General features: G+C 46.9%; 1 protein-coding gene across 1 annotated transcript; it reads left to right on the top strand.

Annotated features, from left to right (window-relative positions):
- The first annotated feature begins 1376 nt into the window (after nt 1-1376).
- On the top strand, nt 1377-6625 carry LOC136991626 (T-cell activation Rho GTPase-activating protein-like). The gene is given in 17 exon segments (XM_067294607.1): nt 1377-1951; nt 2091-2267; nt 2919-3003; nt 3358-3416; nt 3697-3871; nt 4070-4231; nt 4537-4646; nt 4744-4769; nt 4772-4938; nt 5127-5241; nt 5312-5323; nt 5531-5934; nt 5937-6153; nt 6156-6304; nt 6306-6379; nt 6381-6498; nt 6500-6625. Coding segments are annotated over 17 exon segments (2751 nt in total).
- The last annotated feature ends 19014 nt before the right edge of the window (nt 6626-25639 follow it).

The raw sequence follows: 25639 nt of genomic DNA, 5'->3' as shown, positions 1-25639 counted from the left end.
TTCAGTTTGCCACATGGGAAGTGGCTTTCAAGCTATCTGAAAAGACTTAAAATACTGATTTTACAGGTAGCTGGGCCCACACCGCTGGGGCTGACCCACGGCCCTGTGGGCTCATCACAATGTGCCGCGGTGGCATCGCAGTGGCCATGGCCTCTCAGCACCCTGTCTGTCGCACACCAGCTCCAGGGCCTGTGTCCTGAGTCTCCCGCAACAGGCAAGGCAGAGCCTCGGTTTCCACATCTCCGTAAAAACTGCTGCCCAAACCCTGCCTGGAGAGCAGCTCGCGTCTCTGACAAAGGCTGCGTTAACGAGGAGGCAGAGCTCTTTGCAGCCCCCCGCATGAGGGCACAAACAAGGCTTAGGCCAGCGGGACCGTGTTTTTGGTAACCGGGCACATGTAAGCCTCCCCTTTGTCCCACCTCCTCCTCGCCCCTTGCGTTGTCCATGCCTTCTTTTGTATTGTAAGGTGTCCTTCAGGAGGAAGAGAACTCATGTCTGGGGCTGGCTGCAGCAGATGCCACATGCACATCTTTGGGTACTAAGCAGGGATGCCTTCACACTTGCTTCACCTTCAATAAGCTCATCTCACCGCCTGAAAGCCCACGGCCAGGGAGCATGCCAGAAAGCCAGGAGACTCTCACGACAATAAGAAAGCAGGCGGTTCCTGCTCCAAGGTATCTGAAGAGAGCCACGACAGCCCTGACAGGAGACAAGCCCTTGCTCTGCAGCTTTCAAATGTGCAAGTTTGGGGCAGAGACAAAAGTGGCCGGAGTGGCTGATTCCCCCGCGGGTTGTGCTGCCATTCAGAGGGACCTTGACAGGCTGGAGAGCTGGCCAGAGAGAAACCTCCTCAGGTTCAACAACAGCAAGTGCCCAGTCCTGCCCCTGGGGAGGAATAAGTCCAGACACCAGGACAGGCTGGGGGCCGATGGGCTGCAAAGCAGCTTGGCAGAGAAGGCCCTGCGGGTGCTGGTGCACAACCAGTTGACCATGCGGCAGCAGCATGCCCTTGCGGCAAAGGCGGCCAGTGGTCTCCTGGGCTGCATTAGGAAGGGTGTTGCCAGCAGGGGAGGGGGAGGGAGGTGCTCCTTCGCCTCTGCTCAGCCTTGTCCAAGAGCCCCGTGGAGCGCTGGCTCCAGCTCTGGGCTCGCCAGCCCAAGAGACACATGGAGCTACTGGAACGTGTGCGGGCGAGGGCTGCTAAAATGCCGAAGGCACTGAAGCCTCTGTGCCCTGAGGAAAGGCTGCGAGAGCTGGGACTGTTTTGCGGAGGGAAGAGAAGGAGGAAGTGGGGATCTTTTCAGTGCACATCATTATGTGAAGGGAGGGTGTAAAGAAGACAGAGCCAGCCTCCTCTGCCTGGTGCCCGAGCGGCAATGGGCACAAGCAGAAACACAGGCATGGCAGTGGTGCGGCAGCGGAGGTGCCGGCGGCCGGGAGACTCCCCTTTGCTCCTGCGCCGCACCCGCACGCGGGGCTGCCCTGCGGCCGCGCCGGCGCATCACAATGTGCCGCAGTGGCATCGCAGTGGCGACGGCCACGGCCACCAGCGGGTGCCCATTGCGGCACCGTGCCATTGCAGGGCAGCACGGGCAGAGGCAGCTCTCAGCCCGGCGCTACTGCTCGGCAAAGGGACACGCGTGCAGCTTCGCGCAGGTCTGTCCGGCCACAGCGCCATGGGACAGGTGAACTGCTGCGGTGCCCGGGGCGCTCCCGGCCCTGCTGCCCGCTCGCAGGCAGGGCCCAGGCCCCCCGGCCGTGGGGCTCCTGGTGCCCGCCTCGGGCTCTGGAGCAGGGCGGCCTCCCGGTCCCTGGCGCCGCTCGGCGCCTTCGTGTCGACCAGGAGCCCCCAGCTGCTCCTCAGCCAGCGTGCGCAGGTGACCCGGCACCAGCGCATCCAGCACCGGCACCTCCTGCTCTTCGTGCACGCCATCGCCATCGCCAGCTTCAAGTAAGGCTGTGCATCCCCGCCCTCCTTCCTCCCTGCCCAAGGCTCTGCCCCGGCAAATGGCTCTCCCAGAGCGGGAGGACGGCTGCGCTTGCGCCCACCGCGCACGCCCGCGCTCCCTGCCTGCTCTTCCTCCCCGCAGATGCGGCTCCACCTTCCGGCTGAAGCACCGGGTGCGCCTCAGCGAGCTGTGGGTGCTGTGCCGCGAGGAGGCGGTGGCGGCGGCCAGGCCAGAGGACGAGGAGGAGGTCTTTGGCCTCAAGAGCAGCCAGAGCCTCATCCTCGTCTGGCCCACGGGCCTCTGCGTGGTCACTTTTGGGTGAGTCGGGGGCACACGTCCCAGGGCCGGCACGTGTGCCCGTCCTGCACCCCGGGACTCGGCCCTGTCCCGGGCACTCTGCCTGCGCGGGCCAGAGCCCTTTGGGGCCCGTGTGTGTCCGGAGGAGGAGCAGCAGCAGCGTGGGCTGAGGCTGTTTGTGCCTTGTGCTGCAGGTCGCAGGAGGTGAAGCAGCTCTGGCTGGACGCCATCCTCAGGTCAGGCCTGCTGGGGGATTCAAGCTGCCGGTGGCGCCAGGGTGGAGGGTGGGGAGTGCTGCCGATGGAGCTGCCTGCAGAAGTGCCCACATGGCGGTGGGGCAAAGGTGCACCCACTGCCACGTGGAGCTCCTGGCGGAGCAGCAGGAGTGGCTTTGCCTCGTGCTTGCGAACGAGCAGCAAGCCCCGGGAGCTGTCAGCACAGCTCGCGGCCTGCAGGTGTGGGGACCCCGAGGAGCCACTACTGTGTGTCTCCAAGAGGAGGAGGCCCATGGAGAGCAGGAGCCAGGGCATGAGAGAGCCTGTGCTCCCAGCCGGCGCTGCTGCAGGCTGTGCGGGCTGCGGGGCCCTTGGCAGTTCTGGGCTGGCTGGCAGGAGAGAGAGCAGCCAGGGCTGGGGCTGACAGAGCTTTTTGTGCGCCCTTCCCTGTGCACAGGCAGAGCCAAGGAGGCCCGGGAGCCAGAGTCACCCGCCTGCCCTCCCTGCGGCTCCTCACCAAGGTGGTTGGCTTCTATGGGCCCGTAAGTGTCCGCGTGGCCTCCGCTCCTCCCTGAGAGCCGCTGGCTTTCCAAATGCGACCATGCGACAGGTTTCTCACGGAGGCTCTTTGTTCTCTCGCCCAGGAGGCGTCGCTGACTGCCAGGACCGTGGAGGCACTGATTTTGGCAGAGGTGAGCAGGGGCTGCCTTTGCCCGGCCCTTGCTGGCTGTGGCCAGGCGGTATCTCAGCACAGCGGGGGCGGCTCTGCCGGGTGTGCAAAGGGAGCAAAGTCCCCGCGCCGGGGGAGAGCATGGCAGTCCCTGCGCAGCTGGAGCAACTCGCTCAAGGCCCTTGCTGCTCGTGGCGGCTCGCTAAGCTGAAGCCCTTTCTTGCAGGCTGAAGCCAAGAAATGCCCCCGGGTGGAGCCTTCAGCCACTGAAGAGGCACTTTGCCACTTTGGTGAGTGCAGAAAAGAAAGAGAGGAGCTGCCTGCTTGCACCCCGCTTGCCAACTGGCGCTTCTGCAAGGCTGCCTGTCCCGCCACCAGCGGTGACACGCCGGTGCACATCAGCCCTGTGGGCAGCCGCAGCTGCTCTTCTTTTCTCTCCCCGTGCAAAAGCTCGGTGCCTGTAAACACTCTGGAGGAGACCCTGCAGCACATGGCGCTGCACACAGACAAAAGGCACGCGAGGTGGCTGCGCCTGATTTTCTAAAGCCGTGTTTGCTTTTCTTTTGCTCGCAGCAGATGGAGGGAAGAAGGTGGTGATCTCATGGCCGCTGGCTTGGAGAGGAACCTCTGCTCCCGGGGAGTGCCCGGGGCAGCTAGGCTCTGGCCCCCAGGTGGCTCTCTTTGGGCAGCCTCTGGCCCTCATCTGTGGGCAAGGTGATGCCCTGCCCCAACCAGTACAGGTAAGCAAGCCTGGGGAGAGAGGTCTCCTGCAGGGAGGACTCCACTGCACTCCCTGGACTTCACCAGTCCCAGATGAGGGTGGATTGGGGGACAGTCAGGGTACTGCCAGGATACCCTACGTGCAACAAGAACGACATACTAAGCCGAGTCAAGCAGAGTGCAGTGCCAAGTGCAAAGCTGTCTGTTGCCGCCTGCAGGAGCTCCTGGCTGTCCTCGATGAGAAAGGACCGGCCACTGAGGGCATTTTCAGGAAAGCTGCCAGCGAGAAGGCCCGCAGGGAGCTGAAAGAAGAGCTCGACAGAGGTGGGAACGTGGATCTGGCGAGCAAACCCGTGCACCTGCTGGCAGTGGTGCTGAAGGTGAGTTCTGCTGACTTGTAGCTGGGAGAGCACAGGGCCAATCTGCATGGGCCCATGCCAGTGCCGAGATTGGCCTCGGAGGGACTCCAGGCTAAAACCCGCCTGAAGCCACACTCAGAGGATCAGGCTCAGGACACCTGGGCATTTTCCTTTGCCACGGGCGGGATTTTCAGTTCTGGCAGCTGCACCTTTGAGAGCAGGTAGCTCAAAGCTGGCTGCCTCCTAGTGAGCCCAAGTCCCAGGGATGCTGCCTCTCTGCTCCCTGCTAGTGTGCAGAGCCTCACCTAAGGGCCTTGGCCTTGCAGGACTTCCTGAGAAACATCCCCTTCAGACTCCTCGTGGCCGACCTCTATGCCGAGTGGCTGCTAGCACTGGAGAAGCCCAGCCTGCAGGAGAAAATTGCCAAACTGAGAGAGTAAGTTTTGCCACCGGTCCCACCGCTCGGGCTCAAACTAAGAAGCAGTGGCCCCTGCAGCCTGCACTCCTGTTCCTGTTTGTTTGCGTTCCCGCAGGGTGGCTGGCAAACTGCCTCGAGCAAACACCTCTTGCTCCAGTGCTTGCTCTCTGTGCTCCACCATATCAGCGAAAATGCAGAGAGCAACCGCATGGATGCCAGCAACCTGGCAATCTGCGTGGGGCCAAACTTGCTCAGCCCCGACATGGACAACATGCTCCCGCTCGCCCTGCAGAAAGAGAGCAATGACAAGGTCTGTTGAATTCAGCCCCTCGCTGCCCCCCGAGCTGAGGCTAAGGCTGTCTTGCTTGTAGCGGGCCGCAGGAGGCTCTGAGCTACGGAGCTACAGCTGTGGCTACAGAAACATGCCTCAGGAGCACGAAAGGCTGCTCAAGATGTTTGCAGCCCCTCGCGCTGAACTCTGGGGCTTTCTGTGTGCAGGTGACACTCTTGGTGGAGCTCCTCATTGACAACTGTGCGGCAGTATTTGGGGACGACATTAGCTTGCCGTTCAGGCCCTCGACCGAGGAGTCACCGGAGCACACAGACAGCTTCTGCGCAGGTATGAGCAGGGACTGCTGCTTGTCCCGGCCAGGGCTGCTGGATCACATTCTGTAACCAGATAGCAGAAGACATCTGTGGAAATGCGAAGAGGTGCAGGGGGTTCCAGAGGGTATTGCAGGGTTTCCCTAGTGGAAGGCTTCTCAGTACCTGAATGCGTCGGAACAAAGGTTTTGCCTTTGCACCTGCCAGGGGGGCATGGCGCCCCAGGGAAAGTGCCCTGGCATCTTCCGATGGCCTCTAAAAGCTACCTGACAGGCTCTTTCTCCTCACAGAACAGCCAGGTGCTGCTCAGCAGAACTGTGCTGCCTGCAACAGCCCCGAGCCTGGAGCTGAAGGCAGCCCCACCACCTCTGACCTGCAGCAGCCCAAAGGGGCGAGCGCTTTTGTCAGCAGCAGCTATCCAGCCTGCCTCTCTGGCCCTTCGCTGACTAACTGGAAGAAGGAGATGAGCAGCATGCACAGGAGCTTCTCAGAGGCAGACCTGTCCTACCAGAACAGCAACCTGGAAGGCAGGAGAAGGGAGCCGGAGGTAACCAAAAGTGAGGAGCATCTTCCCATTCAGCAGACAAAGTACAGCTTGGAGAAGAGGGCACTGGAAACAAGGCCTTGCCATCCTGCAGTCACACTTACCAGATGGCACTCTCTCCCCCAAACCTCCTCCGGCTGCTCCCTGCAGAGCTCCTTTTCTCGTCTGGTGGCTCGGTCTTCACCAGCTCTGCACTAGTTCCACTCCCAAGCCCCCCAAAAAGCTTTTTAAAGAAGACCCAGGCTTTTCCCATCAAGCCCAGAGAGGACAGCAGCACACCCGGCAGACACATCCGAAAGCACTCCAGGGCGTTCTCTTTTGCAAACCGCAGCAAAGCGCTCAAAAAAAAGTCCCACATTCTGGAGGCCTGGAAGACAGGCGGTTTCTGAGAGACAGCTCCTCAAGCAAAGACAATCAGTTGTCCTGCAGGATTGTCCAGCAAAAGAGGCCCGACGAGAACAAGCCCTTGCCGGTGTTGTATCAGCAAAGGCCCCATTTCAGCTCAGCGGAGGATGTGTTTAGAGAGGTGGGTGGAGCAGAGGAATCCAGGAAGACCGCTTGCTTAGGAAGAGCCTACTAAGACCTGCCTGACCACTCAGGTTCCCTGCTACAGTTCCAACCATGAGACGCACAGAGACAAGGCAGGACGCTCTGCCAGGCTGCTCATGCACCAGCCATGCACAGGACACAGCAGAGGCTGGCTCCAAGGCATCTGCTCAGGCACAGAGTTTCTGCCCTGAAGGCTTTGGGGGTGGAAAGTGCACCCTGCAAGGTTCCTCTTGGAAGAAACTCCGCTGTGAGTTTCCCAGTGACCCCTTATCGGAGCTTATTGAGCGGGAGACTTGTCTGAGTCCTGTCAAGAGGTGACATTGCGGGGCACTCGTTGGAAAGGAGAATGGAAAATGGTGCCAGCCTCTCTATGAGCAGAGGTCCCAAACATTCCTGCCCCTTGGGATCCCAAAGAATTGCAAACCTTATAAGGACGGTTGGGGTTTGGAGGTCCCCCTTTCCGGCATTCAGGAGTCTAGCCAGACCTCTGCATGATTTGCTGAAGGGAAACTCAGCGTGGAAGCAGGAGCAAAAGCCTCAGGAAGCCTTAAAGGCTTCAAAAGATGACATGGCTGCGCACAAATCGATGGGGCACGCCCAGCCTAAATGCCCGTTTACGCTACGTATAGACAGAAGTGATAAGGGCTGTGGGTGGGCATTCTCCGGCTATGTGTGCCGACTCTCATTTACCAACCGATTGGGACTGCTAAGCGGTTTCCCCCTGCCTTGGGGGTAGCACAGAAGACTCCTGTGCAGCAATGGGCTTCGTACAGCCATTGACAGGTGACAAGGGATGGGACGAATGAAGGAAAGAGTTTATTGGAGAGTGCAGAGACCAAGGACCAAGTCCAGAGGTGACATTCCTCAGCAGCCGATGGGTAGGAGCATGGAAAACGGTGCCAGAATCTCTATGAGCAGAGGTCCCAAACATTCCCGCCCCTTTGGATCCGAAAGAATTGTGAGCTTGACGAGGAACCTTGGCGTCTTGGAGATCACCCTTTGCTGGAGTCAGTATTCTAGCCAGACCTCTGCCTGTTTTGCTGAAGACTGACTCCGCGTGGAACTGCGAACCAAACCCCCTGGCAGTATTAAATGCTTTCAAAGATGAAAAGTTGCCTTCCTCATCTCTGGCACCCACCCTCCTTCCCTACGTGCCCACGGACACTCCATATAGGCCTAGGTGATGAGGGATGTACATGGGGATTATGGCAACAAGATGTTCCCTGTGGAAAGGATGAGCCTCTTACCTTTGGCTCTGCATCCCGGCAAGGCTCCCAAGCGAACAACCCTCCCTTGCAGAAAGTGCTCTTAGCTCCATCCATGGCAAGGGCTGCTAAGTACCAAGCCCGTAACTCAAGAGAGGCAGTCCAGTTGTGTGTGCGGATTCCTGCTGGAAAGCTACTTAGAAGTGGCCAGCCTTAGCCGCTGCGGGTAGCCCAAAAGCCACCTCTGCCAAAAGGGCCTTTCTACCTCCACTAGCGCTTGACGAGTGATGGGTCAAAGAAAGGAAACCAATCCTCAGAGAGGGTAGGACGAACTGGGAGGAGACCTGTGGAGGGCTCCCATCCACCGTCCTGCGCGGTACCTGAGGTGCCGCCCTGGGACAGCGAGAGAGGAGCGGGGGTGCGGGACCCAGCTTGCGGGAGCGCCAAGCAAGCAGGGAAAGGAGGGAGAGGCAAAGCCGGTGCTGCAGCGGTAGTGACCAGAGAAGCTTTGGCCGAGGAAATGGAGGGCTTGGCGCAGCTGGCAGAGCTCAGAGCTGTACAGGTGGCGCTGGAGCAAGGAGCCTCTGGTGTCTGTGCGCACTCAGGCGCTGCAGGGGCTGCTGCCAGCCAGGGGCTAGAGCGGCGGGTGCAAAACAACTGGCAAGGAAAAGGTAGAGAGGTCTGGGGAAAAACAACCCTGGGAAGAGTTAGCAGCTAGCTGAATTGAAGAACAGATCCGATGGGCGTGCCTCTGCCCTCCGAAAAGCCTCCAAACCCTGAGGCAAAGTGGAATCTGATGGCTCAGCACTGGGCTACAATTCATGTGTGGCCCACTCGGGAGGCAGAATGGCTCGGGAAGTGGTGGCCTGAATGGCTAGGGCAGCCCAGGAGTTAGGAGCTATTTGCAGAGGCTGCAAGGAGACGATGGCCGGTGACAAAAGCGCTGGCCAAACAGGTTGCAGACTCATGCCATGCTTGTCAAGCACTGGTAGAGTACCTGTCCAAAGGACAACAGCCTGCCCATCTCAGCAAAGGTAAGCTACTGCAGGACGCTTGGCAGAGAGATGATATTGGTGCCTTCAAGTGAACTCCTGGAGGCTGGAAATACGTCCTGACGGGAGGAGCAATAATTAGCAATGTGGGGAATGTGCACTGCAACGGCTCTAGCAAGTGCAGCTGCTTTACCACGGTGGCCTGCTCCTTTTCCTTATGCAGAGAAAGACAATGTGAGAATGGATTGTCTTTGAAGAGGAAAGACTTGCAAACTGGGTGTGCTTCCAAGGAGTACGATGGGCTTTCCGCTTACCGCCTCGCTCTCCAAGGAACGGCAGAGCAGGAAGATGGAAGGGACTCCTAAAACTGCAGCTCCACAAGGGTGACTCTCTTCATTCCTCCGAGGGGGGATCCCCCCTTCACGCTGGATGCGACAAGTTGACTAAAGAAGGGGCAAAGCTCCAGGGGGAAATCCCATAGAGAAGGGGTATTCCAGCAGTGCTCATCAAAGGGCAAATCAGTGCCAAAGGACTGAAGTAGGGGAGCCCTTGTTCCTCACGGAATATCTTGTACAACCTCCCAAACCAGCTTTCCCCGCACAGCCTGTGGCTTTACAGTTGCAGCCCTTTGGACTACTAAAACTGCAACTGAGAGCACACCAGAGTGTTAGAGCAGAAGAAATGTTAGCTGTATCAGTATAATTAACTATAGTGGCACTGAAAAATCTTCCTGTAAGAACAACCCCCAAACATCATTGTACAAAAAAATACTCAAGACATGTATGTTTCAAAATTTGTATTTTTAATTGATGTTTAAGATAATCTGATAAAGTAAAGGAAATTCTGAGACTAAAAAACTCCAAATGTTTTAAAGGGAGCATTCTGCTGATACAAAGTTGCCTTCATGTTTGAGTGAAGGCTGACACCCACTTTTGGCTCCTGTCAGTACTACTTCCACAAGTTAATAAAGGCTAGTGAAATGGGAACTTCGTACATCTGTCCTTTTCCTCGAATTAGGTAATTCTTATGACATTTGTAGTTTGCTGATAGACTGCAGAGAAGCCAGATGCTTTATGGCTTTTCTACATTGCTATTGTCAGATTCTTACAACTGAGTGAATGCAGCATGAGATCATAAAAAAGCATGTATTCTGCATTTGCCTGTGCTAAGTTACATCTTGGCTGTCCAGAAAGAGACAGAAATTCTGAATGTTCCATATCTGGGCTGCGACTACGTTTTCCATTCAGAATTCATCGACAGAATTAGAAATGACATGCTTTGAATTTGTTAGGGGTATTTCAGCATCTTCTATGATATTTTCAGGAACAGTGTGTCATGTTGGGGCCATTTATACCACACTGTACCATAAAGATGCAGTACTACAGTAAGCGAGCTTTCTGTACTTTGTAAGGAGTAAGTCAACAGCAGAAGACAAGAATTGGCTTTGCAACAGCTTTTGCAGTTGTGAAAATTGAGGAATTTGAATTTAAACCTTCTGTGAATGACTGCCCCCCAAAAGTACTGTATTCAAGTAAAATCCCCTGCCCTATTTTTCCTTAGGATGTGTGATCAAGTATAACCAGTATATAAAATGTCATTTTAAAACTTCTGATTTGTTTGAAAGAAAAAAAAAGTGTCTTGTAATTCCTGAGCATGTCAACTAGTGACCCTACTCCCGAACAGCTGTTATTTGATGATGAGCTGTGGAGAAGCCAGATAATTTATGTCCTTTCTGCAGTACACAGTTGTTACACTGCTTTACACACCTTCTGACTCTCTCTTGAATCTCCCAATGACACACTCAGCCCATAGAAGTTAGAATAAAATCAGCTACATATCCATGCAACTCCATGCAAATGAGTTTACCAACTCATTTTTGTTGTTTTTTCATAGATTAACAAATTATTCATGCTCTGTGATAGATTCATCCCTCTGTAGGGGATAGGATAGGATAGGACCTGTAATAACCCATCTATCCACTGTCTTTATCCCTTGTATTAAACCTCATTTGCGCCTGTTCATGTAACTCCAGGTATGAGGGAGAAGATATACTACACATTGCCATCTTTCCTAATGATCTTCCTCATTATCAATTTTTTTCCACTCATATTGCTAGGCCCTTGAGGAAGAAGCATTACAAATTTTTCCTGTACACTAAGTCATTTCTGAAGACTGAGATTTTCTCTGTCCCACTATTTACTCCTGTCATTCCCTAGGCCTTCAAGCCTCCAATATTCCTGGGAATGCCACCTGCTACTGTATAAAAGAGAAAATAATGGTGTTTTGGTGACTTTCCTGTCATTATGATTTTGACAAAGAAAACTGCAAACCAATAAGATTTTAGCACTTGGACTGGCCATGCTGAGGATTAAGTAGGTATTGGAACATTATATTCATGGCGTGATTATTTGAACTATTTGTTACAAGTAGAATAAAGGAAAAACATGGAAACTACATGCAGTTGCCCACTTGCTTGCCCAGCTGCATGGCATGCACCTGTCAAAGGCAGAGAAGACTCCTGGCATGCCACCTTTTTACCTATTAAGGTGTAGGTGAAGTTTGGGGCTACAGCTAATTAAGAAATTCTTGCAGAATAGCTTTTCTGACAGACAGTGCTGATTCAACAAAGTTGTAAGGTTTCACAAGGGATATATAGATATACCTAATCCAGTCTCCCAGGAAGTTATTAAAATGTTTGGTTTTAAAAGGTCAGTGCATTTTGTTCTGTGTTTGATATAATTTATAATGTAGAAACTAAAATAGTACAACAGAAGCAACTATTCTTATCTTTTAGGGTGAACCATTTAAAATATTTTTTTGCAAAAAATATGCCAAGATATTGAGATTTTCTCCTTATTTTCCAATGTCAGAACATCCAGGCCTTTTCCGTACCTAGATATTTCAGTTTCAGCCAGCTCTGTTGGTGGCGGCACTAGCCAACTGTCCAACTTCTGTACAAGCTGCTGGGCCTTTGTAAGTGAAAGATAATAGTAAGTATTATATATACATATATAAAAATATATATGTATATACACACACTTATGCACATTAAGACATTATGTGTGTCATTAACTCTGCTCCTGCAATGATTGTTCTAGTTCAATTTATAAAAGCTATTCTGCTACCATTTTTTTACCTCTATGTGCACATACCTTCCTTGGAAATTGTTTCTTATCCACCAGCTCATTCAATTTTTTATTTTTTAAGTCTTTTCAAGATATTAAATGTATAGTACTAATATTTGTCACACATAGTTGCAAATCCAACCTTCTAAAGTATTAAAATGTACTAAAACTTGACAAGATTTCCATCATAACGTGGCCACAATTTCCAAGACTGAGTGACTATACAGAGAATTCTCAAATTGTACCATTTTATTCCAGCTAAATTGTATTTTACCATACAAAAAATAGCCTTGTAAACATACAGCTAAGATAAAAATGAAATAAATTACGTTAATTGCATTCCACAAATGCACTCTGATAAATGGAATTTATTGAAATTTGTTAACACTAGGAAAATAACTCTTAGAGTGGCAATTTCTTTAATGCTTCCTTTGCAGTCACTCACAGAAGTTAGTGACTGTAACAACCTGCATGGATGGTTTCATTCAAGTCATTGCTATTATTGAGGTGGGGGCTATTTTTTGCAGAAAGCCTATAGCCGCTGCGTCGCACCAGTCCCACTGGAGGTGCTAGGCCAGGAGGAACCACTCCGATCCATGTGACGAGTCCCAGTGTCACAGACACACTCCTGCAGCTGGTGTCAGGCTCCAGAGCCACGCAGCCATCCCCATGGCAGGCGGGGAGCCTTTGCTGCTGCCCTGCACTCAGCGGTGACGGGTGCGAGTGTGCCGCACACTGGGTGCCATCTGTGGCTCATACCTATGCCCCATTCGTGTGATGGGACCGACGTGACAAACAGGAGGTCCAGACCGGGTTTTGTGAATTTTGACATTGGTAAATCATCCAAATTTGGCCATTCGTCTCTTAACAGATGTGTGCATTATTGTTCTGTAGGAAGTCTCTGCTGGCAACTGAAAAATTTCCACAGAAGAATGGAAGCCTTTTGTAGATTATCTTTTCTTCTGCTTTCTTTTTGGTTTTTAGTTGACATTAAATGACAATATATTTATATTTCTTTGCTTTTCCTTTCCATATTTCCAGTTCTAGAAAGCGTCTTCATGTAGCAAACTACTTGAAAGGGCCCCTCTTACAGCCCTTCATTAGGACAACAATGCTTATATATTTTTATTGGTGCAGTGAGACTCGGATGCCTGTACCTTGTACAGTTAGTAAAATCACATCCTAGAAAGGGAACAAGTTACAGCACTAGAGAGGAGGGATAACAATGCTGCTGCCTGGCGCCCCTGCCAGCATGGCTGTGTCAGGCACGGAGCCCAGCTCTGCCCACCGCAGGTTTGTCCACAGAAATTTGTGAGATGCTTCTCACCCACTGCTGTCTGCCATACAGCCCGTGGGAAACTGCCTGTCCTCTTTTTCAGGAGAAATGGGCTTAGGTTTGTATGTACAATGTAAGTATGTACAATGCTTTTCTGAATTATGGTTTATCCTTTTCAAATATATATAAATGAGCAGTTTAACGAGGTAGTTTGCATTCTGCACCCCTCACCTATAGCCCTGTATTTAAATTCAAGGTACTATCCCTAACAGAGCAGTAATTTTCTTCCATGACTGCACCTACCTGATGTTCCTGCAGGCACATTTCTGCATACTAGACAGTGCCATTTGCATATCTATTTTAACTCTTTTAAACTGTGACTTTACTACAATATGATTGGGAAGAATTTGTCTTCCCAAATGACATTCTGTTCCTGGGGGTCAGTGCTCTGTGGTTTTTATTTGAAATAGCACAAGAGTTACAGCTAAGGGCAGGAGATGAAAAACGGCTGGATGTCTTGCAGTCACCATGAGGAACCTCCACAGAGCAACAACAGGAGTAATAGCAAACTCGTCCATCTGTGAACTCCATAGGATCTCATTTAACACTCATTGGATATGTCTTTAAATAAATACTTAATATTCTTCTTTCATTTAAGCAAAAACAACATTTAGGAATCACCATGTTTTACCGGATTGGTATAACTTTGTCTAATAGATTATTACGTCCCTGACAGCAGCCAATACTGGATGTTACAGAAGAAGGTACGAGAAGCACATTAATGAGCAATTATGGAAGAATCTGCCTTTTGGGCAGCATCTGCTGATTTTTATATGCTAGTCACTTCTGTCAAAAAAAAAAGATACTGGCTGTACCCTACCACCACATGTAGGTATGAATAGTGGGATACTAAATGAATATTCTTTGAGCAGTCTAATGGTTAAAAGTTGATGTGGTCTCTGATTAAATCATGACACTGGTTGGTATTTTTCTGTATTTTGGAGGGGGGAAATTGAAGAAGACTTATACGCTGTTGTGTAAATGATACTTCAGGGGTCTCATATCCAGAGACAGCCTGAAACAATCATTCTGGTATGACATTATTTATGACCCTGAGGTCCTATTAGTTGGACTCAGACCTGTCTCTTGCTCTCCCCTGCTTCAGCCTCTGTTCATTTTTGTAGCCGTTGCAGAAGGTCGGGCTCCTCACTTTGGGAAATCTTGCTGGGTGAGATGTTTCTTCTAAACCTCGAACTCCACGTTCTGAGGTTTTCATCCCTGCATTGTACGTGATTAAACACAAATACTGTAACTGTAAAAGTGTGTATTAACTCCTTGATAATATCTATTTGGAACAGTGGCCATTTGTCAAAACATAGCAAAGCCCCTACTTCTGATGATGTTATTTCTATTCCTTCCCAGGCCTTTCAGTCTCTAAAACATGTTACCCTATCTGGTATCCTCATAAAACTCTTATACCTCCTGGGATTGTGTGTGGTGAGTTCCACAGGTGAAATATGGATGGTATAATGTGTACTTTTGGCTAAGCATTGTACATTTTTTTGGCCTTTAATATCTTAATTCTATTTATACAGCATTTTCATGATCACTAGTCCACATGTAAGTACTATGTAAGTAGTAAGCTGAAAATTAATCATTTGTTCCTATTTCAGTTCTTAAGGATTTGACTTTTTTTTAACTTGAATTAAATGATTGCCAGCTAACCTGAGCTATTTAAAATGTGTCAGTCTAGAGGCTTTCTGAATGTTTGTTCCAAGTGTTTATCCTTGCTTGAGTGAAAGGAAGAGCTTTATTTAAGGCATGTGTCATTAACAACAAGTGGACACAACTCCAGGATACTCTTTTATGGTACACTTTTACTTAGCATATATGCATGGTAATTTGACTTAAGAAAAACTACTGCTCTGTGTTCTCTCCTGTAATCGAACATGTTAATATTTTCTTATTTGTATATCTCTTAAGCTTTGTGACAGGCCATTCCTTGCATTCATATCTTTCCTGTTTCTTAAAGCGGCAAGCCAGACCAAAATGTAAATGGAGGTGGTCTCTCTGAGTATCTCCACAAGAGAAAGGGGACATCTCCTGTGACCCATGGAGGGACAGCACTAGGGACATTTGTTCTATTTACCGGATGGATAGTTGAAACCTTGAATTCATGGATGATGTTTTGTTTTGGGAAGTTCTGCACCACCCTTGACTTCTGATGATACTAAGATTAGGGCACTTTTTATACCAGCTGAATAAGAATCTATCTCTAGTTTTGTTTTGTGGGTTTTTTACTCTATTTTTTTAGATTTTCTTGAGTCGACGCATAGAGTTGATTTTGTGGGAATGCTAAAGAGATCAGGTAGTAAACACTTCCCTGTATCTTCAGATTAAAAGAAGCTTTAAGATGGGAAAAATATAGAATAAATAATATTTTTTAAATGGTTTTCATGTGCTGAAGTTTCTTGCTGAAAATATGACTAGGGACTCAGTTGCTCTGGGTGGTTTTACACATCTGAAAAATCTTGAGCTCTGAGAGGGGAGAGAGAGAAGAAGGATAGTGAGCTTGGTATTATATCCTAGTAACTTTCCGTGCACCAGGGTTAGTGCTGGGCATGAGTTAGCCCTACATAAGTTTTAGATCAAATAACCTTTACTCATTTGTTTTTAGTTTGGGGACTTTTTTATCACATGCCCTTAATGCTGCATTTCTGTGTTGCAGAAGCTGTTCTGAGTCATTGCATCTCCTACTGGAAGTAAAATGGAAGAGAAGGCCCATTCAGGCACTAAATCCTGTGGGATTTGCTGTGGAAACACAGTCAGCAGGGTATCCCGCTGTAGCGGGGGACGTGGGCAGTGAGGAGGAGATCTACGGGACTGAACCTCAGGAGGGACAGGGTTATTGGACCTGTCGCTCCAGAAGGCACATCTCAGGCACAGAGCCACTGAAGAGGGGTCTGATGTGCAGCTAAGTCAAGAACAGTGAGAGCACTGAAAAAGCAAATCTGATTATTATAATCTCTGTGTCCCTTCTGAGTACTATCAAAGGTGCTAGTCTGCGTATAAAAAAGTGAAATGCCATGCAAGTCCCCTACATAGCGTTCTTTTCTCTGCTGTGCTTAATGACTGATCAGTTATATAAAATACATACAACTCTTTTATGTAAGTACCTGTTTAGTAATCCTTCTCTGAATGTCACATTTTATATTACTGTAGAGCTGAGAGGCACCAGCTACTTTATAGTTATGTTGTGCTAGGTACTGTAAAAAGAGAGAGTATCAGCCTGTCACATGAATCTTTGCTCCATATATTTATTTTATGAAATATATCTTACGTATTTGCGTTAATAGAGGTGACAGAACATTGCAAAATTGACCAGCAATTTACAGCCTCTTTATTTTTTAATTAAAAACATAAATATACTTCTGTGTAGCAAAAGGGAAGTTTACTAAAATGAATTCAGAATTAGTTAACAAGCTTTCTTCCTTCCACCCACAGCTATAGAGGAATTTTCCGTAAAGATACAGGAGTAATTTGGCTTTTAAGAAATACCAATAAGTGAATGAAGAAATAATCACAAGCTTTTATCATTTAAGACTAATCTAGCAGTAGGTGAAAGATTAACTTTCAGTGATACATAAATAATAACTCAAAACTCATAAATAATGCCTTTGTCAGTTATCAAGGAACAAAACATCATTTTAAGAAATTGTAGACTGAATCCTTGGGGCTAATCATCTGCCCGCTATCTTTTAGAATGTGAATAGGAATAAATTTTGGCTCATTTTGTACCACTTACCAGGACTAGCATACTAGGACAGGAGTACTTTCTATTTGCAGATGGTGTGTTTAATTCACATATTTTCATTTCAACCTATCCTCAGCCCAAGGATGGGCACATAAATAACCTAGAGTGGGTGGCAAGGCTACAGAGGGAATAAAGCAAACACTCTTCTAATAATTGTACTCACTTTTTATGTGAGACCAGTTTTTCTAGGAGTTCTTGCCAATGTATACTTTACAAATAAAGTAGATTAAATCTTACGAACAGTTAAGTATTAGCTAGATGCTGGTATAGGTTCGATATAAATAACAGAATTGTTCTCACCGGCTAGAATGTTTTATAAAGTTCAGCATTTCCTTTATTCATTCCATGAAACAATGATCCAAACATTTGATCAGAAATGTATACAAGATATAAATCTGGATTTTTGTTTTTGGTTTTAGTCTTTTTAAGACTAACCCTTCTATATGTTCCAGGTTATAATTCTAGAGAGCATAAACTTCAGTCTTTGTAAGAAGTGTACTATTTCAATGTTAACATTAGTGAAACACAAACAGGTTGTCTGTAGTCTGAAAAGGAAACAGTCTTCTTGTAATGATGGAACAGATTCCCAGTGACAACAGTCAAAATTTGATGTCACATTTACAAAAAATGTAGATGTAGCAGTTTCTCAGTCCTGTACCTTACTCCAGCTGCCTGTGAGGCTGTTTCTTCACGCAGTAACTTTTGAATCCACCAGCTGATTTCAGCCCCATTTGGAAGGAGAATAGAACTGTCAAAGGTAATAGATGACTGGATAAAATTGAAGAGCCCTATTATTGCTCCCAATCTGCAACATGAGTTCAGCACCTATTAGACATCAGAAAATGCTCATGGATCTTAACATTTGGCTCAACAAAGCCTTCAGAGACCAGGATTCACTAGTTCCACTGCTCTTAGAACTAGTTATCAATAAGGATGAAATTGAAGTTACTATATCTGTGGTGGAAGCAAAATTCAAAGAGCTGAATACGCTCAGTATTCTGAAAGAGCTGATGCACAGTCAGAAGTTGGATTGTTCATGATCCAGCCTCTAAAAGATTTTTAAGAAGGGTAGGATTGTATGAGGGGTTTGAAGGATAGCAAGTAGCCCTTACATTTAAGCAGACAGAAAAAGTGATCTAACAGAGACAGGCCCTTTTGTCTGAGTTCAGGGAAAGAAAAAATTGACGACATGGAGGTAAGTGGAAGGTAAAAAAGGCAAAAAGGTTTACTAAAGATAAATTTGGCCAGACCAGTCTGCTATCTGTCACTGGCAAAGGAGCTTATTTTTAGACACAGAAAACACAGCTGATCCAATCTACCACACTTCACCTGAAGGACTCCTTGATACAGGGTGTTGTTGATGCTGAAAGTTTACATATGTTCATGAAGCAATTGGAAAAAATCATAGAAGAAAAATCCCTCCAAGGATATTAAATGCAGACACACCTGTTCTGATTAGAAGTCTCTGAGCCAGACATTAATGGAGGTGAGGAGAACCTTCTGGGGAAATAAAGACTTACCTTGTCTATAGACTCACTCACTCCTTTTTATCCTTTTTCATTCAATTCTGCTATTGAGAGATGAACCTTTAGTCTGATCAGTATGACCTTTTTCATACCCTTATATTCTTATCTGAACTTCACTGAATTATGTGATGGGACATTATTAATGAAATGTGAGAATATGTGGAAATAATTGCAGAATTTTAAGATGGATAAGGCAATGGCTGCAGAAGCAACCAAAGGCTTATTGCAGAGAATGGAGGCAACTGCTAGTGGAACTCCTCAGAGGTAGCTTTTTGGTCCCATCTTATGTTCCTGTTATGCTGAAATTCCTCAAAATACAAAAAGTGCTGTCTAAATTTGCTGACTAAACAAAGATGGGAATTGCTGTTAAAGAAACAGGTGACTGGAGTAAGGTACAGAAGAATTTAGAGAACCTTGAAGACAGGAAAAATAAAAATAGAAAACAATTAACACAAAGTAAGAGATTGTGCTTATCAGCTGGAAAAAACGATGAAGGGGACTTGGAGTGTTAGCTAGGCAGGGGGCTAAGATCAAAGCTGTTTGCTTTTCAGCCCCTGCCTGTAGCTTTACCGTACTTTAATATAATGTATGTCTGACCTTAGCATTATAATACAGTTCACCTAAATTAGGTGCCATGAATTTCCCCACAAAGTAAGAAGGTAGCATTAACTGGCAGGTTTTCTGGATCACATACTGTATGGTGAGTTGTAGAGACGTATCTGATAGGAAACACTAGCCCCAGTGCCTCTGCAGAGCCTGATGGTGGGCACTGCTGTCCACCTGGACCAGGCCACTTTGCCTCTAGGCAGTTGTCTGCCTCTGGTCAATAGCCTAGTGGACAGTGTATTCATTCAAAAATAGATACCTGTTCAGTTTTCCCCTTATCCTGGAATCAAACTTGCACAATTTTGTATTAACCAACATCTTTTTATCTGTTAGAGGAGTAGAAAGTACCTCCCAGCTTCCTGGGGAAGTTGTGACGTGGTGGAAACAAGAATACAAGAGCCATGGGGCCAGGAGGTGATCAGGCAACACAGCGCCTGGCTCAGAAACCAAGGGGCCTATGCATCCAAAGGGAAGGGACAGAGATCTGCTTGCTTTCTTCTTCTTGGATTCTTTCAGCTTTTTCTTTGTTTTTAAATCCAGGAATTGTATAATATGAAACACATAAACTGTCCTGCAAGGCGTCCTTTAAAGCATTGTCAAGATGGAGCAGCTATAGTCACTGTTTGAAATTATAGCCTATAACTTGGTAAGAAGTGCTAAACAGGGTCCTCCTCAGGACCCCTGGGAAGGGTGCAGATCCAATGCTTCTGCCACCCACTTCTGCACAGCGTGGCCATCAGACCAGCCTCAGTGCTGCTGTGGGATGCTTCCCACCGCATCTGAGCCACCGGGCAGCTATGGCTGGAAACAGATGTACCCACTGGGAGGATATAAGTCCAGGGAGAAAGGACCTTTGTGGGCTCCTATCTCAGTGTTTGAGCAATGCTTCCAACAAGCCTTTTGGGTGGAGTTGAACTTTGGCAGTGCCTAAATGAAGTAATTACTTTGATTTGCCTTACAAGTTGTAAGTTCTGAGGCTGGTTCCTCTGAAATTGATAGACCAAATAAATAATTCCCTGGAGAGTTATTTACCTTTTTTCCATATGAAAAGGATTAACCCTAAATTGTGTTTAAAGTGGAAAATTTAGAAGGAATTCCTCTATTTGGAATCTTTGACTTGTTGAGAACGTTCTTTCCAAATTTAACAGAAGTGCTGTATGTATTGCAGCTAAATTTGGCTCTTCAGTTAAATATCTCCAGTTAAATATCTTTTTGTATCGGTGAATTATGTGGCTAAGCCTTTCTGAGGGAAACATTTAATGGAAAAATTTTTCCCTGATCAATTTCTGAACTGATTCACAGAAGCATACACCAATTATTTTCACAGGAATTGGGATCTTTTTGGCTATATTCTAAAACACAGAGATGGAAAATAGTTTTTAGTTGACAGGAAATATATTATTTAGTGTGTTCAGATAAGGTGTCCTCTGGTTGTTTGAGCTTTAAGATCTTATCATTGAAATAGTCATTCTTGTCAAAGAAGATTCATGAGCAGTAGAGATCTATATTTATAGAGACCAGTGTTGAAACCTAGTATTTTCTCCAAGGAAAGGTGATACTGGTAAATTGTCCCAAGGGACAAAATTTGCCATTGCAGCAAATACAAATGAATTTTAAAAGAAGACTGTCAATCCGGAGTCTGATCTTGATGCCTAGTAGCTTCAGTATTATGCTGAAGTTTCTGGCTTTTTATGGGGCACTGCATTAACATCAGGTCCATAGGTCACTTCAGTGCAAGAAGGAGAATATAGGAAACAGCTAGTTAGGAATAGGTAGCAGTCTGAAAGGATCAAAGCAGAACAGTAACAGCAGCTGGAATATTCTCAGGAGAAGGAGGAGAGCCGGAGGAAGAAACAGACTGGTAGCACTGGAGGTCCTGAGGGTGGCTGTAGCAGCAGGACAAGAGTGGCCTGGGGCAACTGCCTCCAGGAGGGGCAGCGGGCGCACTGGGCGATGGCAGGGCTGGTTTTGGCCGTGGTGCCCAGCTCGTGACTGTGGCTTGTCTTTGGGGTGCTGAGCCCTGAAGCGTCACTGGAAATGGGGTGGCAAGTTTAAGACTTGCACTACCAATGCAAGCAGGGCCAGTAAAGTCTGTGAACTAATGGCTGAGCTTTTGGTACCTTCCTTTATATGCCACTTAAAGCAATTCTGCCCATGACAGTTTCACTGTCTGAATCTGCAAAGCATCATGTGTTATTCATCAGGCTATGATTATTTATAGGCACCCACAGAGGTCTCAAGCTGGGAGAGGCCTGGTGTTTTGGAACAGTTTTTGCCCATGTCTCTGAATTTGTGTTATCTTTGCACATGTCTAGGGCTCAGTGTACCACACAATCACAGTGACAGCCCAAAGAAGGATCAATTGCATTATTATCTAAATCCCAACAGTGTGCTTGGATCTGCTAATGACACTAATACACCCCATTTTTGTACGAAGAAAACCACACAGAGAAAGCTAGAGGAATGGCAGATGAGTACTACAACCTACCAGGTGTAGCTTATAGTGAATGCTTTTCTGGAGTTTTTACTCACTACTTTTTCATATTGATGAGTGGACAGTGAGGTGGCTTGAGAACTGGCTGAATGGCAGAGCTCAGAGGGTTGTGATCAGTGGCACAAAGTCTAGTTGGAGGCCTGTAGCTAGCGGTGTCCCCCAGGGGTCAGTACTGGGTCCAGTCTTGTTCAACTTCTTCATCAATGACCTGGATGAAGGGACAGAGTGCACCCTCAGCAAGTTTGCTGACGATACAAACCTGGGAGGAGTGGCCGATACACCAGAGGGCTGTGCTGCCATTCAGAGAGACCTGGCCAGGCTGGAGAGGTGGGCGGAGAGGAACCTCATGAAGTTCAACAAAGGCAAGTGCAGGGTCCTGCACCTAGGGAGGAATAACCCCATGCACCAGGACAGGCTGGAGGCTGACCTGCTGGAAAGCAGCCCTGTGAAGAAGGACCTGGGAGTGCTGGTGGACACCAAGTTGACCATGAGGCAGCAATGTGCCCTTGTGGCCAAGAAGGCCAATGGCATCCTGGGGTGCATCAGGAAGAGTGTTGCCAGCAGGTGGAGGGAGGTGATTCTCCCCCTCTACTCAGCCCTGGGGAGGCCACATCTGGAGTACTGCGTCCAGTTCTGGGCTCCCCAGTACAAGAGGGATGTGGCACTACTGGAGCAAGTCCAGCGAAGGGCTACAAAGATGATGAGGGGACTGGAGCATCTCTGTTATGAGGAAAGACTGAGAGAGCTGGGCCTGTTTAGCCTGGAGAAGAGAAGGCTGAGAGGAGATCTTATCAATGTGTACAAGTATCTGAAGGGAGGGTGTCGAGAGGGTGGGACCAGACTCTCTTCAGTGGTGCTGAGCGACAGGACGCGAGGCAACGGGCACAAACTGAAACACAGACACTTCCATCTGAACCCGAGGAAAAACTTTTTCACTGTGAGGGTGACAGAGCACTGGCACAGGTTGCCCAGAGAGGCGGTGGAGTCTCCTTCTCTGGAGATATTCAAAACATGTCTGGATGCAATCCTGTGCAATGTGCTCTAGGTGACCCTGCTTGAGTAGGGGTGTTGGACTTAGATGATCTCCAGGGGTCCCTTCCAACCTCAACCATTCTGTGATTCTGTGACTGTACTTCCTCCGTAAAGTCAATGTAGTTCTGGTCTCTCAATTATATATTTGTATGCCAGTACACATATACCTTTCTATCTGTAATCTTCCCATGTAATTTTGCCAGCATATATTTTTTTTAATGCAAAACAACTGCCAGTAACGCTGTGTCTGCCTGTTTCCTCTTCCAGTGAAGATGCAATTTCACAAAAAGCATCTAGCCATTCTTACTTCCCAGAATGTTCCAAAGTTTCATATTTTTAAAAGGAAAGAGAGGAAAGGCACCTTTAGTATCATTGCTATTGCTGCTCCTCTTTAATGCTTATATGGTAACACTGCTTAGCACAGGATTACTGTCACTGCCTCAGAGGAGATAGGATATTGGCTGCTTGAGGAACAAGATGGGACAATAAGGGAAAGAGGATGCTACCTCTGCTGTATCTAGTTCTGTCTCCTGATTTTCATTCTATAGATTCTGTGTGAGCCAAGGTGGAAAGCCACTACTTTCCTTTGCATACCTGCCATGGTTCTGCAAGTGCAAAGCATTCGGTAGAGAGTGAGAATTGTGGCAAATCTAATCTACTTAAAATAGCTGAACTATGTAATTGTTAGAGAGGGCTTAGCAGCCAAATGTGATACAACTGAAAGTTATGCAGATCACCAAAAGTGCAGGATACACTGACAGAGTTATTCAGAAAATTGACTTGTGCTATATTATTCTTTGGTAAGCATTGATTTAATTATGTTGTTTAAGTGCTCCTATTGCAGTGAACATGGTTTTCAGACAACTGCACTTCTGCTTGACTGAAATGAAACCCCTAAATTTCTTAAATATTTTGTACTACATGTGCAGCCAAGGCTGAAGTTTTCTCTGCAGAAACCAGGTTCCACTATACTAATCCCTTTGGAGTACATCGGTTAGAGCTCATCTGGGCCATTTTTCCTTGACATGCATCAAAAGTATCACAAGACTGCCTGTCATGGAAAGAGAGAAAATCGTTAAAGAACTGAAAGAACCAAGAGTGGGCTGAGAAGATGAAACATTTTAACTGACCTTCATTTGTAAGAGTGATTTTTCCTCAGGAAGGGGGGGCATATGCATAGTTCTTCAGCTGGCACCTAGAACGGTTCCTCTGCATGTGTCACATAATTATCACAAAACAGGCAGCTGCTGTGACGATGTCTTTACATTTGCACTCTCCTAAGTTGTGTCTATCCCAGATATAATTTAAGTAAAAATGTTATCCCATAAAAATCTCAGTAATGGGAGATTTCAGATTTCTATTGAACATTTTCCATAACAGTCTTTCTATTATTTGATGTCTGTTCCTTTTAGGGAGGGGTAATTAAGATCCAGAAGAGAAAAGAAGGAAAAAAAGAATCTCACCTTTCTGGCCTATTTTCAAAGGATTCAATTAGGGAATGCAAAACAAAATTCCTTTAAAAGAATGATTGATGTGGGAGCTTTAACTAGGTGCTGTCATTTGATACGGGGGCTTTTTATTAATGCATATTGTATGATAGAAATGTGTGGGACAGGATGCCAGGCTGTTGACAGTGTTTGTGTGTGGTATATGTATTATATGAATAGATGGGCTGTGTAGAGGTGCATTTTGTTTCTTCTTTCACTGGTTCATTTTCTTAATCTGAACTGAAAGTGAAAGATCTTACTGTGAGGCAGCGAGTTTTGAGTGAAAAGTGTTGTTAAGAAAACCTACCTTGAAGGGGAATATTTTATATACAGAATGTGATTTTCTACAGAGTGGAAATGCTTAAAAGCTGATGGTGGTGCACTATAATACGCATAGTGCAGAGGGCTGGGGAACCATTCATGACCATTTGATGGGCCTAATTTCCCTGTAGATACATACATGATATACAAACATGTGAATATATTTTACGCATATCTATCTTGCATATGACAGCACAGTCCCTGAGAGCTGTAAAATGCTGTTTGTACTGGCTATTGATACACTTTAGAGTTAGAGGTGCTTTCAATGGAGGGCAGGCTCTTTGTTTCACCTGGGAAAGAACCATGAACTGTAAAGTCTTTATTATTTTTGGAAATACAGTTCAGAAAGTGAGTGGCAGTCTTTGCAACAGACATTTAATTTGCCTGTGATTAGACCAACTTGTATTCGCTCTCTTTCTCTCTCCCTTTTTAAAGTTATGATGAGTTGCTTATGTGCACCATACAACCCTGAAAAATGGAAATCTTAATGTTTTTAAGAGATTATAGCTAGTCATCTTGCATATGGATGCAGAGAGCTCTGGGGAAACTTTAGGAGCTGTTAGGTAGTACTTGAAGAAATTGAAGTGTAGGTATGGTCAACAGTTTAAAACATTTTCTGGAAATATATACAATGACCTTTTTTTTTCCACTGAACAAAATTTAACATCAGACATTTTTCACCAGCTTTCTAAGGAAGCATTAGGCAGTAGGTTAAAGTTTGCAAAGAGTAAGCCTTTAACAACAGAAATTTTGCTCATGGCGTAGCTAAGAAAATCATGTACTAAATTGTTTAATGGTAATTTCTTTTAAGCAGAAGAGAAACTTGAATATTTTTTGCTTTTTTTGTTATGATCTCTGAGACTCCACCTAGGATGGTGGATAAGCGTGGTATATTAATTCAGCAAGAATGGGACTGAGACTGCAAATACTTATGTACATTAATAACTTTACTCAGGTTTGTGGTGGATTGAGTAGGTGCATGTGATTTGCTCTACACAACTACTTGATCTTTTGCTCGTATCAGAGCTGAGAGCTGGCCTTGGGTGTGCTGCAGCATTATTTAAAATGGTTTCCTGCAGACCTTAACTCAGATACCCTTCTTTGTGATGCTTTTGCAAACAGTGTTAAACATGGTCTGAGCAGCAAGTCCATTCACAAAAAATTGCACCCAGACAATAAATCTTTCAAAACTGCTTGCAAGATTGCTTTGCTACAGCACTAGCTACTTAAAGCACTGAAGAATTGTCCAGTAAATAAAAGGTACTGTTAGGAACTGCTAATAAAGTTTAGAGAACCACCTGGTGACAAATTTCAAAAGAGCAGTTTTCAATAGAAATGACACCACTTTAGCATGAGTAGGAAAATTATCCAAGGGGTAGAAGATGAAGGGTTCAAAAAATCTAACTTTTTATATAGTGGCAAACTCAGATCCATTTC

This window comes from Apteryx mantelli, chromosome 3, assembly GCF_036417845.1.
Source record: "Apteryx mantelli isolate bAptMan1 chromosome 3, bAptMan1.hap1, whole genome shotgun sequence".
NCBI classification, from domain to species: Eukaryota; Metazoa; Chordata; class Aves; order Apterygiformes; family Apterygidae; genus Apteryx; species Apteryx mantelli.
This window is presented reverse-complemented; position numbering and strand designations above follow the sequence as displayed.